Source organism: Dermochelys coriacea, chromosome 3 (genome assembly GCF_009764565.3).
Source record: "Dermochelys coriacea isolate rDerCor1 chromosome 3, rDerCor1.pri.v4, whole genome shotgun sequence".
Taxonomy (NCBI): Eukaryota; Metazoa; Chordata; order Testudines; family Dermochelyidae; genus Dermochelys; species Dermochelys coriacea.
In genome coordinates this window covers 91,867,364-91,885,538 of record NC_050070.1, presented here as the reverse complement: position 1 = coordinate 91,885,538, position 18,175 = coordinate 91,867,364, and the positions used below count along the sequence as shown (strand labels likewise).

At 39.7% G+C, this 18,175-nt stretch overlaps 1 protein-coding gene and 1 long non-coding RNA gene across 2 annotated transcripts in view; one reads left to right on the top strand and one right to left on the bottom strand.

Annotated features, from left to right (window-relative positions):
• CEP85L (centrosomal protein 85 like) overlaps positions 1–11,785 on the top strand; it is a 155,014-nt gene extending 143,229 nt beyond the window's left edge. Inside the window, 3 exon segments of the mRNA XM_043510874.1 lie at positions 2,448–2,555; positions 3,018–3,222; positions 7,028–11,785. Coding sequence (XP_043366809.1) covers positions 2,448–2,555; positions 3,018–3,222; positions 7,028–7,191 — 477 coding nt within the window. The 3' untranslated portion in view covers positions 7,192–11,785.
• LOC122459329 lies at positions 107–17,249 on the bottom strand. The gene is made up of 3 exons (XR_006279940.1): positions 16,438–17,249; positions 13,238–13,246; positions 107–126 (listed from the first exon to the last, which is right to left on the bottom strand). It is a non-coding gene; the product is annotated as an uncharacterized LOC122459329 (long non-coding RNA).
• Between the last annotated feature and the right edge of the window lie 926 nt (positions 17,250–18,175).

Sequence of the window (18,175 nt, the reverse complement as noted above, 5' to 3'; positions counted from 1 at the left end):
CAGGTTAATGTATTTGGAAAAGCTCTATGCTATTGGGAGTCAAATGGGCAGTGGGTTAGTGCATTAGCCTTTGAATGCAATTCTCAGAGTAATTTCATATTCGGTCATAAAAGGAATTAGTTTATCCTAAAACTTCATGGGCATTTTTCTGTGCCCCAAAAGCACTGTACAGTTTGGAACAATTCAGCACAATTTGCTATGGCTGCTTCAGTTATTGCTCCTCTTCTCCTTGAGTTCTTCATATCCTCAAGAAAAACTATTAGAGAATTGGGATGAAACCATTAAGTTCCTATTGAAATTGAACTATAGAACTTAAGAACAATTAATCTTATTTTTTTTAAACATCTTCTTAGAATTCTCAGAGAGAAGTGATTCTCTATTACATTTTACAGGACTTTTCCAGGAGTCCACATAAGAAAATATTATTCTGAGCCAATGCCATTCCATACATGGGCTAGCAACGTATAGTAAGCAGTAATCTATGGAGAATCCATTTTAATTCTTGCAACATGACCTGGAGTTCCACTGGCCTGGAAAGGTTAAATCAAAATAATTCCAAGGCCAGGGCAACAAAGAAGAAATATGCAGCACTGCCACCTATGCTCCTACTGTATTTTGAGCAAGATAGGCGTGGATTGACATCGAATAATTGGAACTGGGCAACAGGTTTTACATTTTAATGTGCTGATCAAAGGATACAAAGGAACGTTTGGGTGCACTGTGAGAGCATATCACCGGGCTTTGAAAGCAATAACATTACCAACATGAAAAAAATCCCCCTTTTTGAAGCTTTGCAAGAATCTGTGGTTTAGAGCCTTAAGAGTTTATATGAATAGTAGCTCAGCTTTATTAATATTCTGAGTGAGGCAGTTTGACTGCTTCTCTTTCTGGATTTGAGCCAAATAATCCTGCAAAGCATATAAACCTAGATGAGGGAAATCATCAAGTGGTGAAATAAGTCTGCATGATACTGACAAAGATAACTAAGGTCATACTGAATTGCAATATATATCCAAGTGGAACTATGTATGTGGAGGTCTCTCTTGGAACCCAGAAGTAACCTCTGTAAGCGGGAACTAGAAACCCACTACACCAGCAAAAGAGGACACATGCACTTAATCTGAAATATTAATATTATTTAGTGATGTACGTTTTCAGAACTGTACAAACTAACAAATTCCACATATTTGTGCAGAGCAGGATTATCCCTATTTTCGAGAAGGAGAACATGGAATGTTGCATCACAGTGACATACAATAAGTACAGATAAGTGTTTTAGATGAATGGAGTCTGGCAAATGTTTATAGTCTGATTTTATATTGTATATAAAATAAAAGCTAGGCAAAGGAAATTAAGCAATGGTGTGAATTTCTCACGAGATCAAGGTCATTGTCTCAGATGAGCTGATAATGCAAAAACTTTCACCCAATTAGGTGTGAAATTTGTCCTGTATCTGTTTTCCACAACTTTAAGAAGCTTTATAAAATGGATTAATTGTTGTTTAAGCAGTCAGCTGTCAAAAAGACAGTGAGGTGAGACCTCTAAAGCACACTCAAGAGCCGTTGGCTCAGCATCCATTGGAGGAGTTGTTGTATTGATCTTTTTGGTCAAAAGTAGGAATCAAATCTGAGAAGCTGAGTATTTATTAGCAATAAGTTCATAGAAAGTTATTGCTGGTTTGTAACTGCTAGGATAATCATTTGGGCAGCTGAAGTTACCCAAAAGCTATTAAATTATTTTACCTTGCAGCCACTCGTTTAATCAGGATTCTTTCACCCCCACTGCACAGTTCAGGTGTTTAAAAATAATTTTGTAAAAAATTAAAGTAACTGCACCATATCAAGAGTTGTCATCAAAGGCTAAAAAAGGCCTTTGATCTGAATTTAGCATCAAATTCTGACAGTACTCTAAGGAGGGGTTGTCTCCATATTTTTAAAAATGGAAAAAGAAAGGTGAGAAAAGAACATCTTGTTAGTGACAATGAAATTAGCACAAAATTGACACTTAGTGGGCGTTAAGACATTCCTCGTATAAAAAGGAAATAGCTGCTTGGAATTAATTATAGTGAATAGTAATTTTAGACTCCATGCATTTTTCCCCTATTTAAAATCCACAGGTATTTGTGTTTATTAAGACGGCCCTTATTATTGTAAGGGTTTTTCTCTGAGGTTTGATATTACTGTAGAAATCTATCATGATAACTTAAAATTTTCTCTGACTAGAAATAGTCAGTATCCTACAGAGATTTGCTCCCCAACTGACTGCTAGAGGAAGCTGTTCCTATTGCTAAATGCTGAGTCATTTAACTGCTGATGGGAAGGTAGTGAAATAAATAGATGATTTACTGTACTTGTTCCTCAACAAAATTTATCCCGATGTACCACAATATACCCCAACTGACAAGATACAAGAATTAAGGCACTTATTCCTGTTTTTATTCTACCTAGTCTATGGAAGAAAAGCTTTTGCAGGGGAAACTGACAATGCAGAAGATGACGAATGAGATTGAAGAAAAAGAAAGGCATATACAGCAGTTAAATAAAACTCTGCTTGAAGTAAGTAATTAGAAACCCCTGATAAAAAATATTTCTACCGCAGTAGGGCTTTAGATCCCAGTCAGGGCCCCACTGTGCTAGGTGCTCTGTAGGTATGTAGTAAAGAGACAGTACCTGCCCTGAAGAGCTTACTATTTCAGTTAAAGACAAGACACAATGAATGAAACGGACAAATCGGTGGAGATTTATTGCCATTCACACTTTGAGTGCTCTAGCCTGGAAGCTTTGATATGGATGGTTTATTTTTAATTTTTAAAATCAGATTAGGCCCTAAATCTGCCATTTAATAAATGCTATCATTTATCTAAATCCATTCAGTTTAATTCATATTGTTCACGGTTTGAAACAGAAAACATGCTGCTTTTTTGTATGGTGAATGTTTTGAGATGTCCACAACTGGTGTGGGCTAGTATTAGATGATGAAAATGACACAGCCCTTTTCTTTCTTTCTTTTTCACAAAGAACCAAAGACTAATGGAAGAGAGTGCCTTTTTGAGGGAGCAGATGGAACAGTCCAGACAGCCAGTGTCTGAAAAGATGCCAGTGGCTGACCAGTTGTTCAAAGAAATGTCTCATTGTTTGTTTGACTTGAAAGCACTATGCAGCATTCTTACCCAGAGAGCTCAGGGCAAGGAGCCTAACCTCTCCTTACTGCTGGGAATCCGATGTAAGTGATATTATTATACGATATTTATATTGTACTTTGACATTGAGAAACCACAGTCTATAGCAATGGAATCTAGTTTGGGCTGGCTGAGACCTGTTTAGTTTTCTACATGGTGACCAGAAAGTACATCACTCTTTCTATACTTTTCAACTGTTCTTGGTCATGCAGTTACTATTCCAAGCTGAAAAGGAGGACTTGTGGCACCTTAGAGACTAACAAATTTATTTGAGCATAAGCTTTCATGAGCTACAGCTCACTTCGTCGGATGCATTCAGTGGAAAATACAGTGGGGAGATTTATATACACAGAACATGAAACAATGGGTGTTACCATACACACTGTAAGGAGAAAGAAGAGGAGTACTTGTGGCACCTTAGAGACTAACAAGCTTATTAGAGTATAAGCTTTCGTGAGCTACAGCTCACTTCATCGGATGCATCCAATGAAGTGAGCTGTAGCTCACGAAAGCTTATGCTCTAATAAATTTTAGTCTCTAAGGTGCCACAAGTACTCCTTTTCTTTTTGCGAATACAGACTAACACGGCTGCTACTCTGAAAACTGTAACGAGAGTGCTCAGTTACGGTGAGCTATTACCAGTGGGGGGGGGAAGAGGGGGGGAAGAAAACCTTTAGTAGTGATAATCAAGGTGGGCCATTTCCAACAGTTGACAAGAACGTCCGAGGAACTCTGGGGGGTGGGGGAGAAATAATATGCGGAAATAATTTTACTTGGTGTAATGACCCATCCTCTCCCAGTCTCTATTCAAGCCTAAGTTAATTGTATCCAGTTTGCAAATTAATTCCAATTCAGAAGTGTCTTGCTGGAGTCGGTTTTTGAAGTTTTTTTGTTGAAGGATAGCCACTCTTAAGTCTGTAATCGAGTGACCAGAGAGATTGAAGTGTTCTCCGACTGGTTTTTGAATGTTATAATTCTTGACGTCTGATTTGTGTCCATTTATTCTTTTACGTAGAGACTGTCCAGTTTGACCAATGTACATGGTAGAGGGGCATTGCTGGCACATGATGGCATATATCACATTGGTAGATGCGCAGGTGAACAAGCCTCTGATAGTGTGGCTGATGTGATTAGGTCTTATGATGGTGTCCCCTGAATAGATATGTGGACAGAGTTGGCAACGGGCTTTGGTGCAAGGATAGGTTCCTGGGTGAGTGGTTCTGTTGTGTGCTGTGTGGTTGCTGGTGAGTATTTGCTTCAGATTGGGGGGCTGTCTGTAAGCAAGGACTGGCCTGTCTCCCAAGATCTGTGAGAGTGATGGCTCGTCCTTCAGGATAGGTTGTAGATCCTTGATAATGCGTTGGAGGTTTTAGTTGGGGGCTGAAGGTGATGGCTAGTGGCGTTCTGTTATTTTCTTTGTTGGGCCTGTCCTGTAATAGGTGACTTCTGGGTACTCTTCTGGCTCTGTCAATCTGTTTCTTCACTTCAGCAGGTGGGTATTGTAGTTGTAGGAATGCATGATAGAGATCTTGTAGGTGTTTTTCTCTGTCTGAGGGGTTGGAGCAAATGCAGTTGTATCGTAGAGCTTGGCTGTAGAGAATGGATCGTGTGATGTGATCTGGATGAAAGCTGGAGGCATGTAGGTAGGAATAGCAGTCAGTAGGTTTCCGGTATAGGGTGGTAGTTATGTGACCATCGCTTATTAGCACCATAGTGTCCAGGAAGTGGATCTCGTGTGGACTAGTCCAGGCTGAGGTTGATGGTGGGATGGAAATTGTTGAAATCCTGGTGGAATTCCTCAAGGACGACTTTTCCATAGGTCCAAATGATGATGTCATCAATGTAGTGTAAGTACAGTAGGGGCATTAGGGGACGAGAGCTGAGGAAGCGTTGTTCTAAGTCAGCCATAAAAATGTTGGCATACTGTGGGGCCATGCGGGTACCCATCGCAGTGCTGCTGATTTGAAGGTGTACATTATCCCCAAATGTGAAAGAGTTATGGGTGAGCATAAAGTCAAAGTTCAGCCACCAGGTTAGCCGGGACATTATCGGGGATACTGTTCCTGACTGCTTGTAGTCCGTCTTTGTGTGGAATGTTGGTGTAGAGGCTTCTACATCCATAGTGACCAGGATGGTGTTTTCAGGAAGATCACTGATGGATTGTAGTTTCCTCAGGAAGTCAGTGGTGTCTCGAAGATAGCTGGGGGTGCTGGTAGCGTAGGGCCTGAGGAGGGAGTCTACATAGCCAGACAATCCTGCTGTCAGGGTGCCAATGCCTGAGATGATGGGATGTCCAGGATTTCCAGGTTTATGGATCTTGGGTAGTGGATAGAATACCCCAGGTTGGGGTTCCAGAGGTGTGTTTGTGCGGATTTGTTCTTATGCTTTTTCAGGGAGTTTCTTGAGCAAATGCTGTAGTTTTTTAGTAAACCCTCAGTGGGATCAGAGGGTAATGGCTTGTAGAAAGTGGTTTTGGAGAGCTGCCTAGTAGTCTCTTGTTTATATTCCGACCTATTCATGACGACGACAGCACCTCCTTTGTCAGCCTTTTTGATTATGATGTCAGAGTTGTTTCTGAGGCTGTGGATGGCATTGTGTTCTGCACGGCTGAGGTTATGGGGCAAGTGATGCTGTTTTTTCACAATTTCAGCCTGTGCACGTCAGCAGAAGCACTCTATGTAGAAGTCCAGTCTGTTGTTTCGACCTTCAGTATGGCTGACTTAGAACAACCCTTCTTCAGCCTTCGTCCCTAATGCCCCTGATAAAATGTAGTAATTCCCCATGTGCTTCTTACCACAAAGATCCCAAAGCTCTTTTCAAATGTATATGCTATGACCAAATCATAATCAGGAACCACTTTATAGAGTAGTGCCATCTTCTCTAAGGTGAAATGCAGCAGCTGTTTGATAGCACACAACATATCCAACAGGTTAGGAGAAGAAGTGGAGAAAATTATACATGTTAACATACTTGCAGATGAGCCAGTATACTGGCATTAATGCACATAATTTTACAGTGCCATGTGATCTTGAATAAGTATAAGTAGCCAAGACTCCAGAAGTGATGCTTTTAGTAACACAGGTTTACTACTAATAGAACACGCTTCCTGAAGCAAATAGGTGTTGCACTGAGATCTCCCAGCTGATTATTAATCTGACTTGATTTTGTGAGATCCAGTAGGATCACAACATGAGATGGTATAAATTAAAGAAAATACTCTAGGACCTCACTAATTCTCATTAATAGAGAGCTGTTGCAGACCAGCCATGGTTATGGATTAGTGAGTGTTGGAGCAGGAATCGATACATGCATAGTTCTCATTTCTGTTACCTACGCAGCATTTGAAGGGGTTGGCCGAATGGTGGTTTTACTCTGTGAGGTCCCAGGGGAGAGTTAATTGCATCTCTGAGATACCTACTCTTGCTATTCCAGGCTACAGAAACACATCCTGCATGCGTTGCCCTCCACCAGGTTGCCCAGACCTGTATCCACCTGCTTTTGGGCTGTGCCTCTCTGCCATCAGACTCCTGGGAAGAAAGTTGTGCTGCCACCGCTTCTCCATCCCACCCAGCATACTTTCTATTGGCAGGAGCCCCTCATAAAATTGTGTAGTCAATCTGGCCTTTAGGTTTTTCCATAGCCATTTTGGAAGAGCTACAGTAGATTCAAAAATTGAATAGTGTATGGTTTTAAGTGCACTAAATACTGCATTTTGATGGCTTTTCATTATATTGAAGCATTTTTTTGTCCTGGTATCACTAAAAATCAAATGTGCACTCTTCGAAGTGAATGAATGTGTAAGCTTTCATGTGGTTGCAAGGTAAGCTAGCTGTGTCTTGTTTTTCACAGCAATGAGCTGTTCAGCTGAAGAGAATGAGAATTACCACAGCACAGAAACTCTCACCAAGAAACTCTCAGAGGTGTGTCAGTTACGGAAGGATATTGATGAACTGAGGACTCTAATATCAGACCGTTATGCTCAGGACATGGGAGACAACTGCATTACCCAATGATAAAATTTGGTCTCACAGCAACAACTAAACTATTAAATGCTGCTGTGTTACAGATCTTTGCATTTCTATGAAGGAGCCATATGGGAAGACTGCATACTGTATATGAGCTGCACATGGGTGTCTGTGCTGGATCTGAGGGTTGTGCATAATTAATCTGGGGGATGGTAGGGAAATCATAATTTGAAGAGTGGTACAGATCTCAATAAAATCTGTGTTCTCCAAGCTACTGAATGTAGGACCAAGCTGTGAAGAATGTCCCTTTAGAGATGTAGGATTTTATTTCCTCCCTCATGGCTCATTTAAACAATTGGTGTGGTTATATTGTTTTCCGGAGTCAAAGCAAAGTCTCAGAAAAAGGCACTATTGTTACTACTGTACTTACTTTCCTTCATCAGAGGTTGGAATTGCATGGCTGGAGTGACAGGTTCAAGCACCCAAAGGTGTAGAGGAAAAAATGGATGGTGGAGCCACATGCTTCTGCAAAACGCATCATGTTGGAAATGGCTAATTGGGGTGGTCTTAGACTATAACAAAAGGTGGTTGCTCTTTTTATAATTGTGTCACGAATTAGGCAAGGGAAAGAAGGGGTGGTTTTAGCAGCTGATCCTGTTGATTGATTATTAGGGTTTTTATTTTATCCAGCAACAGTCTAGGCAGACAAACTCTGTATGTGAATGTGGTCCCATCAGATTTAGATGTTAGCCTTCCTCATATCGCCATCTTTTAACATGTTGCTTAAAAACTTTGTTTCGGTAATATGAAGACTGTGTGGCACAAACCCACAAAAGCCAGCAGCTATAAGTCTTAAGACTGGCTTTCTGTCAAAAAAAAAAAAAACACTGGAGACATCTCATGGTGTGTGTATTGTAGTTATTTTCTATCTACAACTTGTGTCTTAAATGGGTTCAGTCTATATATCAAAGGCCCAATACTGCAGGCCTCCTGGAGGTAATGAACACCCTAAATCCAGTGGGTCAAGAAGGGTGGTTGGCACCTTGCAGCATCTGGCTCCGTACACAATTTTTTCTGCCTCTCAGTGCTGAAAGCAGACTGATCAGCAGACTCTCTCATTTTGAGTGGTGTGCAGGACTTGTAGATTTTTCCAGTCCTGTAGGAAAGGATTACTTTTTAAAAAATAAAGGAACACATTATCCAGTGCAAGACTGCCCCTGCAAGACAGATAGAATATTAGCACTCCCACAAAAAGATTCTGTGATTAGAATTTAGCTGGATAACTGTAAAACAAGGATACCTCTATTTCACTGGAGACAAACACAGCAAATAAATTCTGCCTTCAAATGCTGACCTGGCCAAAATGGCTGTCAAGCTGCATTATTAATGTTAGACGATGAGAAATAATCATAAGACTGCAAACATTTTAAAATTGAAAGTTTTGAGAGCAAATAGCTGCAGCTTGCTTGTGCAGTTATTATAGCTGACAGTACAGTGCTGACAGCATTAGAAATCTTGTTAGTAAGCTTATGGGCCATGACAAAGTAGGCTGGAAGACAGCAAACTGTGGTAAAGGAATGGCTACTTTCAGTTTTTCTGATATTAATATCTAAATTTAATTTTCACTATTTGTTTAAAACAGAGAAAAAAATAGCTTAAGAGTAACGTGGATTGACATTGCTGATTTTAATGTTGACATTTTCAGCTTTGTTGTGTTAGTGTTTAAATGTCATTGTTACGAACTTAGAAAAGACTGACCAGAAGATTTTTAAATGACTAACTATTACATGAGCTTATTTATTCAACAGGTCTTGCTTGCTAAACCGTCCCTACACCTGGCCTAGATCTGAAAATCTATTTTAGTGTTTATATTAATGGTTCTCAGTATTTTTCAAATGCAGATTTACTCAGATTGAAGCAGCAACTTTGGGAGCATTAAGTCTTCCATCTTTACAACTGAACAGCCTAATCTTTACATTATAAAAAAAAAAACTCTGGGGCTAAGAAAGAAGCTATCTTTTTGCCCAGAACTTGGTTTTTAGGGTTTTTTTAAAAAAATCTTGCCTAAAAATTGGGGTTTGAAGTATTATTGACAACTTTAAACAGGGATTTTCACATTAGGGCAAAACTGAAAATAAGGAATCTTTGCTTATAAACTTAGTGGTTGCTATTTTGATTAGTGGTTTTAATAACTACTTACTTCCATAGAGCTCACTTTCTTTCTGCTTGACCCTGAAGCGAAGTCATAATCCTTTGCTTATCGCAAATTTGTCTAGTGTCAGGAATTCAACATCATGACTTCAGACAGTCAACTAAGAGTACGTGGTGCGGGTAAAAGAGAGGAAAGCCATGTCTAAGCACCACTGTACTTCAATAAGCAGAGGAGACCAAAAAATAAAAATAAAAAAAAATCAGCCTATAAAAGGGAAATGTATTCCTGTTTTAAATTGCTTGGGCACATATTGGAGGGATAGTGTAGTGTTAAAGGGAACAGCAGATTTTATCATCTGTGCCAGGTCCTCCCTGTGTGATGCTCAGCAGGTCACTTAACCTCTGTACCTCAGTTTCCCCATCTCAAAAATGGGGATACTGCACTGGGGAGTTTTGATTAATGTTTATAAAGCACTTAGAGATCCTTGGAAAGAAGTTGCTATGATTCAAAGTATTATAGAAAGTTCTCCCAGTATGAAAGTCTTGATTTTTTTTTTTGTTGCACTATTGTGAATGATACTGTAATTCTGCATCTTTTCTCTTGTTATATTAGAGCACCAATTGTATTTACATCTAAAATATAGAGCACTTGATTTTTAAAGTAACACACTGAGTTTATCTGCCTCAGTCAAATTAAAGCAGGGAGAGAAATGGCAGATGTGATGAGCCAAAGATACAAATTACTGATAAGGTTAGAATTAAGTGACCACAAGAATAAGTATTTTTCCTTTTCTTTGATTTCTTAAAATTGGGCCTGCTGTTGTAGGAGCTATTGCTGTATATGCATCAGTTTACAGATGTCTCCAAACAGAATAAGCTTTGTCTAAGTAAGATGTGCATGATTGTTTAACTGGTTAAAAAGTAGAGTGTGTGTGGTCTCATTTGACATATTTAATATGATATGGTTGATTAACAAATGTTAACAGTGGCATTACTGAAACTGATTTAGTCATGACAACTTTTTGCCATAACTTAGACAATCTCAAGGGCTAAAAAAAAGTCTGAGTGGATACTGTACCATTTTGTCTATTAGTGGACTTGCAGAGAGTAATTTTTGTATAGTTTGTCTAATTTCTACAATCTTAAGTGACACTTACAGTGAACTACTGTATTCAAGAATGTATTTTAAAAATGGCATAGAAAAGAGTTGTCTTTGGAAGCTATAGAGGATGCTATGTATTTACTGTTTATAAGTAGTTCAGCTCAATTGTGTAAACTTAACTTAGATTCTTAGCCTCAGATGTGTAAGTTTGTAGTGATGTAGTTCTGTAATTTATTGAGGTTGCTATAACCACCAACTCAGGCGACAACATTTTAAAACTGCCGGTAGAGTAGCTGTAAGAGCCAAAGTTATTTTACTCTGCTCATTTCTGAAGATTTCTTTCCTTTCTTTTTAGTTATAGGGGAAAATAATCCTGCTTTCTACTTTAAAGATAAGAGGATGCAAGGAAGGATGGAAATCTCTCTTCGGGTACCTGACACCTGAATTTTGCCCTCACTTATGTCCATGTACCCTCAATGACATAAGTGGGGTTGCATGGGCATAACTGGAATTAGAATTTGGTTGTTTTAATAGAAATGATACAACAGGTTTTTCTGATGCGTGGGGAAATATTTAGATTGATTCAAACAATCAACCAACGTTTTTAAAATATGAAAACAAAACAGTGGCTATTGACAATTATATAAACAGATTTTATATGACTAGCTGATCAGCAGTATTAAGTCCACTGCTGCATACCTTTGTGCCTTTTGTTGCCTACAGTAAATGTATATAGTCCCAATGAATTTTACTTGAGCTAGAAGAATGTCAATAATTATTGCACCTTGTTTGCTTGAACTATGGATCTTTTGTTTTTAGGCTTTGATAGTAAGGAGCCTCTTACATAATATCTAGAAATATGTACTAAATGCTGTAGGTACTAGGCCTACATCTTGCAAGTTAGATGATTTTAGCAGTCCAGTTTTTCTGTACAGGAAGAGTGGGAAGGAAATTAAATCAAAATGATGATTTTGTATATATGAACAATAGATCATTGGTAATCAGTGGGGAGGAGGGGCTGGGGCTACCTTTTAAAAAGCACAGCTGACATATGTACTGGCTCAGTCCCCGAAGGCTGGTAGTTATGTAAATTGGGTTCTGTTTTTGAACCGCTCAGAATACCTCGTGTAAATAGAGTTGTCATGACTTAATCAAAATGCATTCAGTGTAAAAAGTAAAGGAGCCACTGGGTGGCTCACCTTTAGCTCTGTTGTTGCCTCTTTTTGTAATTTTTTTATAGTAGGGTTTACAGCTAGAATTTTGAATGCCAAAGTTCTATTTATTAAATAATAATTTTTCATTGTTAATGGCTAGTATTTTTCCACTGGAATTTTGTTTGTTGTTGATTGGGATTTGTATCTACAGAGCAAAAATAAATTTGTTACAAAATTACTGTTTTTAATCATTTATATTGTGGTAACACCCGGTTAGGATTGATACCTCACTGTGCTAGGCACTATACAAAATAGGAGCAAGACATGGTCCCTCCACTGAAAGGCCAACAACGTAAAAGTAGAGAGAAAAGATACCAGTACATACCAACTGTGACATATACCTAGACAGAAGGAAAATTACTCACCCATAATACTTTTTTTAAATAGTTCTCTCTCCTCCTATCCTACACCAAAAACAGCCTAACACACAGAAAATCCATTCCACCTACCAGGAAGCAAGCTGGCAGAACAGTTGTCACTCATGGACACCAAGTGTGCATCTTCACCACTGGTACTCATGCACAATACCTGCACTCAGCTGCCACCTAACCCTGTACGTGCCTAGGTTCACTTGGAGCTTGCACTTTTACTGCAAAAGGTTTAAGCTCCATGTTTCTGCCTCTGAACAGATGTGCTACTGCCTCACTCCAGGTTCCAGGTGCCTAAGCCCTAGTGCCATTCATAAACTTAGAGGCTGCCTATTCCCCCTCCTCCGAGCACACCTACCATATCAGGCCCTGCAGACAGGCTCATAACTCCACACAAAATGCCCCTATGGGTGGGGGGGGGGAATGAGTAAACTAGGACTTCATTACCTTTAGCTCAGTAGTTAAGGTACTTGCATGCAATGTGGGAGACCCTGGGTAATGGTATTTTTATCTAGGATGGGGGGGCACGCTCATTTGCTCTCATACAAGGCCTTTGAAATCTTACCTTTTGCCTAGCTGTTAAAGGTTCTTAACATAAGGAGGCTCCTTGTGCTTCTAGCAGATATTTGGGCTGCTCTGAAGTCCTTCATCCCCAGCCAGCAGGCGGAAGAATCTATGCGCTGTTCCGGCTAAGAGTCCAGAGATGGAAAGGTGTAAGAGAACATGCAGGCCAATGAGCAATAGCAAAGAGGGAGGGGAGTTAAGGAGTCTGTGCAGAGAGGTAAAAGGATTGGCCAATTGTTGAAGATCATTCCCAAATGGGTCATGATCTGGGTCCTACTGAGCAACTTTGAGATGTCCTACCTCAGAAGTCCAAGCTGCGTCAAATACAGGCCCCTGTCACAGGACTTGACCATGTGGAGTTAAAGAAAGATTTGTTTGTCCCCACTTAACACAGGTTCATAACCAGTACAGCCAGACAATTCATAAACACATGAAGCCGAAGACAGGCCAAAGGAGAATGACCAATCCCAAATGGCTTGTTGCCTAAAGCAAAGCGAGACTGTTTGTTTATATTCACCTCCTGGATCCTTGCAACTCCCTGTAAGAACTCTTCTCCCTCCCTTCTCTTTGGCTTTGGCCTTGGCCTTGCACTTTATGTGAACCTTTGTCTCGGAGACAACTTCTCAGTCAGCCACTATCTCACTTCCCAGAGCTTGCACAGAAATTTTGTTATGCCTACTTGCTAGAGACACCACAAAATTCACCTCTAATATAATTAGCCTATGTGTTACACACGTCACATCACTGGGAGTTCTCTGGACTTCTAATGAGGTACTTCTCATTAAATGAAACCCCCTCTGTCTTCTGTATTAACATACGTGCTGGGCAACATATATCCCACTTTTCCATAAGGCTGAGCAATTCATAAAAGATTAACTTCATGAGAATGTGATGAATAAATCTGTTAAAACAATTTTAATACTTAAAAAACCCCATTTTCCTCAGTCTAAATATAGTGCTGCTAGTGTATACCACAAACACACTACAGGTCCAAACATGGTGTGTGTGGTTTTTCTGTTTTGTGTGTTTTACAACACACACACCTCAGCTGTGACAGCTAAACCTGCAATAGATTTTGCAGTGGTTCATTATGGCTGAAGAGTCATTTGGTCTGTAAACAAATGACAGCAGTGTAAGCTGGTGTATTTGAAGGTGTGGGGAAGGAGATAGAGAATTCTGTGATACTCAGTGCCTGTGTGTGTGTGAGAGAGAGAGAGACTGTGGCAGAGCTTAGTAGAACTGTCATCATTTTCTCCTTGTCCTTTATTGGACTTATGCCCGATTGTCTGGGGCTGCTTTTCTAATTTTTCCTCTTGCCGTGACTTTACCCAGTATTCTCTTGAAGTCTACCAAGACATCTTTTAGAAAATTCAATATTTTCAGCTAATACACCTGGAATGTTTTTTAAACAGCTTGGCAGTGTTAGCAAACATGGGCAGTAATGGACCTGAGAGTTAACTGGATTTGTTTGTCTCACCCCTCTGAAAGCTATTACCTAGAGGGATGGCCAAGAAAAAAAGATGCTGAAGGAAAGAAGCACAGGACTAAGGAGAGGTAGAGTTCATTTTGTTCCTACTTTTTTTTTTTTAATTCCTCTGCCTTAGTCCCAGAATTAATACTTGTGATGATACTAAAAGTTTGCACTGAAATAGTTACTTTACATTGTGAACAGCTCCTTTAATATATAAAAATTGAGATTTTTAATCATTTTCATATATATTAAAAACCACTGTAATCCAGTTTCTTGTCTAATAAAATCTGGCAAATTAACCCAATACTGCATGAAACTCAACTGCACAAAGCACTCGGGTATATGCTGTAGAGCAGTGGTTCTCAACCAGGGATACACATACCCCTGCAGGTACACAGAGGTCTTAACTCATACAGATGTTTGCCTAGTTTTACAACAGGCTACATCACACACACACTGGCAGTCAGTACAAACTAAAATTTCATACAATGACTTGTTTACATACTGCTCTGTATACTATGCACTGAAATAAAGAACAATATTTATATTCCAGTACACTTGTATTTTTACATCTGATTTTCCAAGCAAATAGTTTGTGAGGTGAAACTTGGGGGAATGCAAGACAAATCAAACTCCTGAAAGGGGTGCAATAGTCTAGTCACTGCAGTAGAGAATAATTTGTGACTAGCAGAGAGATGTACCAGATAATCATCTCACATTATTGCTATGATTCAAGAGAGATGACTACAGTCACAGTTGCAGAAAAGTTAGCTTTACAGTTGGCCACCGGCTCCAAAACATAACCTAGCGAAACAGTTCTGTAACATTTCAAAGGCTGAACTAAAACTATATTTCCACCTGCTGAAGCCTTTAATTAGTAGAAAGGTTCTCCAAGTGACACTGGCCATGCATCTACATTTGCAAAGGCAGCTAGGTGGCATACAATTCAATGTATTAGCATTGCTTCTGTTTGAGGTCTGAATTCATATCTGGCACTGTACAACTGTGCTCTATACAACTTGACTGACTTTTGTGTACTGCCTCTTAAATTTGCAAGGGAGCAGTAGCCATTTTATGAGGCAGAGTTGATCATAGAATATCAGAGTTGAAAGGGACCTCAGGAGGTCATCGAGTCAATGCCCAACTAAATCATCCCAGCCAGGGCTGTGTCAAGCCTGACCTTAAAAACCTCCAAGGAAGGAGATTCCACCACCTCCCTTGGTAACGCATTCCAGTGTTTCACCACCCTCCTAGTGAAAAAGTTTTTCCTAATATCCAACCTAGTCCTTCCCCACTGCAATCCGAGACCATTACTCCTTGTTCTGTCATCTGCTACCACTGAGAACAGTCTACATCAGTGGTTCTCAAAGCCAGTCTTCCACTTGTTCAGGGAAAGCCCCTGGCGGACCAGAGCAGTTTGTTTACCTGCTGTGTCCGCAGGTTCGGCCGATTGCAGCTCCCACGGGCCAAGCAACATGCTGGCCGCCCTTCCCACAGCCCCCATTGGCCTGGAGCGGTGAACCGCAGCCAGCAGGAGCTGCAATTGGCCGAACCTGCGGACGCGGCAGGTAAACAAACTGCTCCGGCCCGCCAGGGGCTTTCCCTGAACAAAACTACAGACCAGCTTTGAGAACTATTGGTCTAGACCCATCCTCTTTGGAACCCCCTTTCAGGTAGCTGAAAGCAGCTATCAAATCCCCCCTCATTCTTCTCTTCTGCAGACTAAATAATCCCAGTTCCTTGAGCCTCTCCTCATAAATCATGTGCTCCAGCCCCCTAATCATTTTTGTTGCCCTCTGCTGGACTCTTTCCAATTTTTCCACATGCTTCTTGTAGTGTGGGGCCCAAAACTGGACGCAATACTCCACATGAGGCCTCACCAGTGCTGAATAGAGAGGAATGATCACATGCCTTGATCTGCTGCCAATGCTCCTACTTATACAGCCCAAAATGCTGTTAGCCTTCTTGGCAACAAGGACACACTGACTCATATCTCGCTTCTTGTCCACTGTAACCCCTAGGTCCTTTTCTGCAGAACTGCTGCCTAGCCATTCAGTCCCTAGTCTATAGCAGTGCATGGGATTCTTCTGTCCTAAGTGCAGGACTCTGCACTTGATTTCTTTTGGCCCAGTCCTCTAATTTGTCTAGGTCCCTCTGTATCCTATCCCTACTCTCCAGTGTATCTACTACTCCTCCCAGTTTAGTGTCATCTGCAAACTTGCTGAGGGTTCAATCCATGCCATCCTCCAGATCATTAATGATATTGCATGTTAGAAGATTGCAATGTTATGCTCCATCATGGAGACTTTAATTTTGTTCTCTCTTTTTGTTTCTTTAAGTACATCTACTGGTAAAATATCTTTCCAAATGTTGATTTTACTGTATACACAAACTATTTCCTTTAATTATTAATAATCAATTTACAAATAGGCAAAGAAAGAAAAATGCTGTTTGAGAACAAGTCTGATTTAAACGTTGTCAATATCACATCAAAATATACAAAGCAAATATCTTTAACAGTTAACTTCTTGAATCGCTGCGTCAGTCATTAAATTATCTAAGCCACCATAATTTCCCACAACTGTGAACGTTTAAATCAATAAAAACAAAAATTAAAAATAAGCGTCATTATCCACAGCATTTTTTAAAGTAAAAATTGAATTTAACCAAGCCTACAATATAAGTTATTTCAGGCTAAACACATATGGTTTAAAAAAAAGAATCCAGAGAACAGCCCTAACATAAAAATGGAACGAATTCAAATAAAAAAAAAAGTCACCACACAATTTGGCCCAGCTAGCATCTTATTATTCAGTGTTCAAGGACTGACATAAGAGACGGTAATGCAGATGAGACTAGAAGTGCCTTGAAAGAAGTGTAGGGCTATTTTTCTGGACCCCACCTACATTCTCAATGTCTGACTCTTTCACACAATAATATTAAAGAAAAAAAACAAAAAAACCCACAGTTTGAGTGATAACCAATAATCTGCTGGAAAACATCACACGCTGCTAGGTACAGCTGCCTGTGGCACTGCTGTTGAGCTGCACAGAGCAAGCTCTATGCTAGTTTGTTTTGGACTTTCTAAGACAAAACTCTGAACCAAAGAGCCACATTCTAGCCTCAGATACAGACTGTCCTGCAGTTACTTACACACATGCACGCACAATCCCGCGAAGGGCTGAATGAGGTTACAAATGGTTCAGCTTTTCTTACCTTTCTGTTTAATGTTTAGATTTTTTACCAACTTGCTAGCTGTTTCCCTTTTGAACCCTATGTGTAGAAATCCAGTCTAATTAAAATTTGCATGCAGATACTGAATATAGCTGGTTACTTGAAATATGTGCAGATACCAGGCAATCCATTGCCCCTTCTTGAGGCATACTACTGATCTCCCAAGGTAGACAAGTCATTTCACACACTCTGATCACAGACACAGCGGGTGCAGTTACATCATCAAACTAGCAGGAGGATAATAAAGTTCCTCATGAAGAACAAACAATAGGTTGCCCTGAGGAAATAAAGTGTGTAGGTCGTATTGTGTATAGTATATGATTGGCTACAGCTATGAAGTTGTACACAATTGTTTTGGTAAGCTAAGATGGAAAACATCAAACCTCTTCACATACCTTTGTACACAACAGAAATGGTACATTGTAGATTTGTATAGAGACCTGATCCTGTTCTCAGGGACTCCAGTGGGAGCAGCAGAAAAAAAAAATCCCAATTTCAATTCCTGGAGAAAGAAACAGAATTTGCACTAGAAACAAATTCAGACCTATGAACAGGAAACAAAACTACTTTCTCCGATGCCTAAGACTTCCTTACACATTAATTCCAATAATATACTTTTAGAAAGCATTACCATCTTTATAATAAATTTTACACATATCACTGACATTTTTTTGATTCCGGCTACCTCCTACAATATTGATTCAATGATGACACAAATTAATTGCTATGCTCCTTTCCATGACTTCTGTATTTCTGATTTCAGTGCTGTAGAGACATATTACAGAAATCAATTTGTCTGTGTGCTTTGAACAAGTAATATGGGTAATAATTACTTTATGGTCATTCTGTAGACCATTTAATCATTCACAATCATTAACTTAACAAATGCGCTTCACATGACAACACCTTCACTCAATTTTTTTTTAAT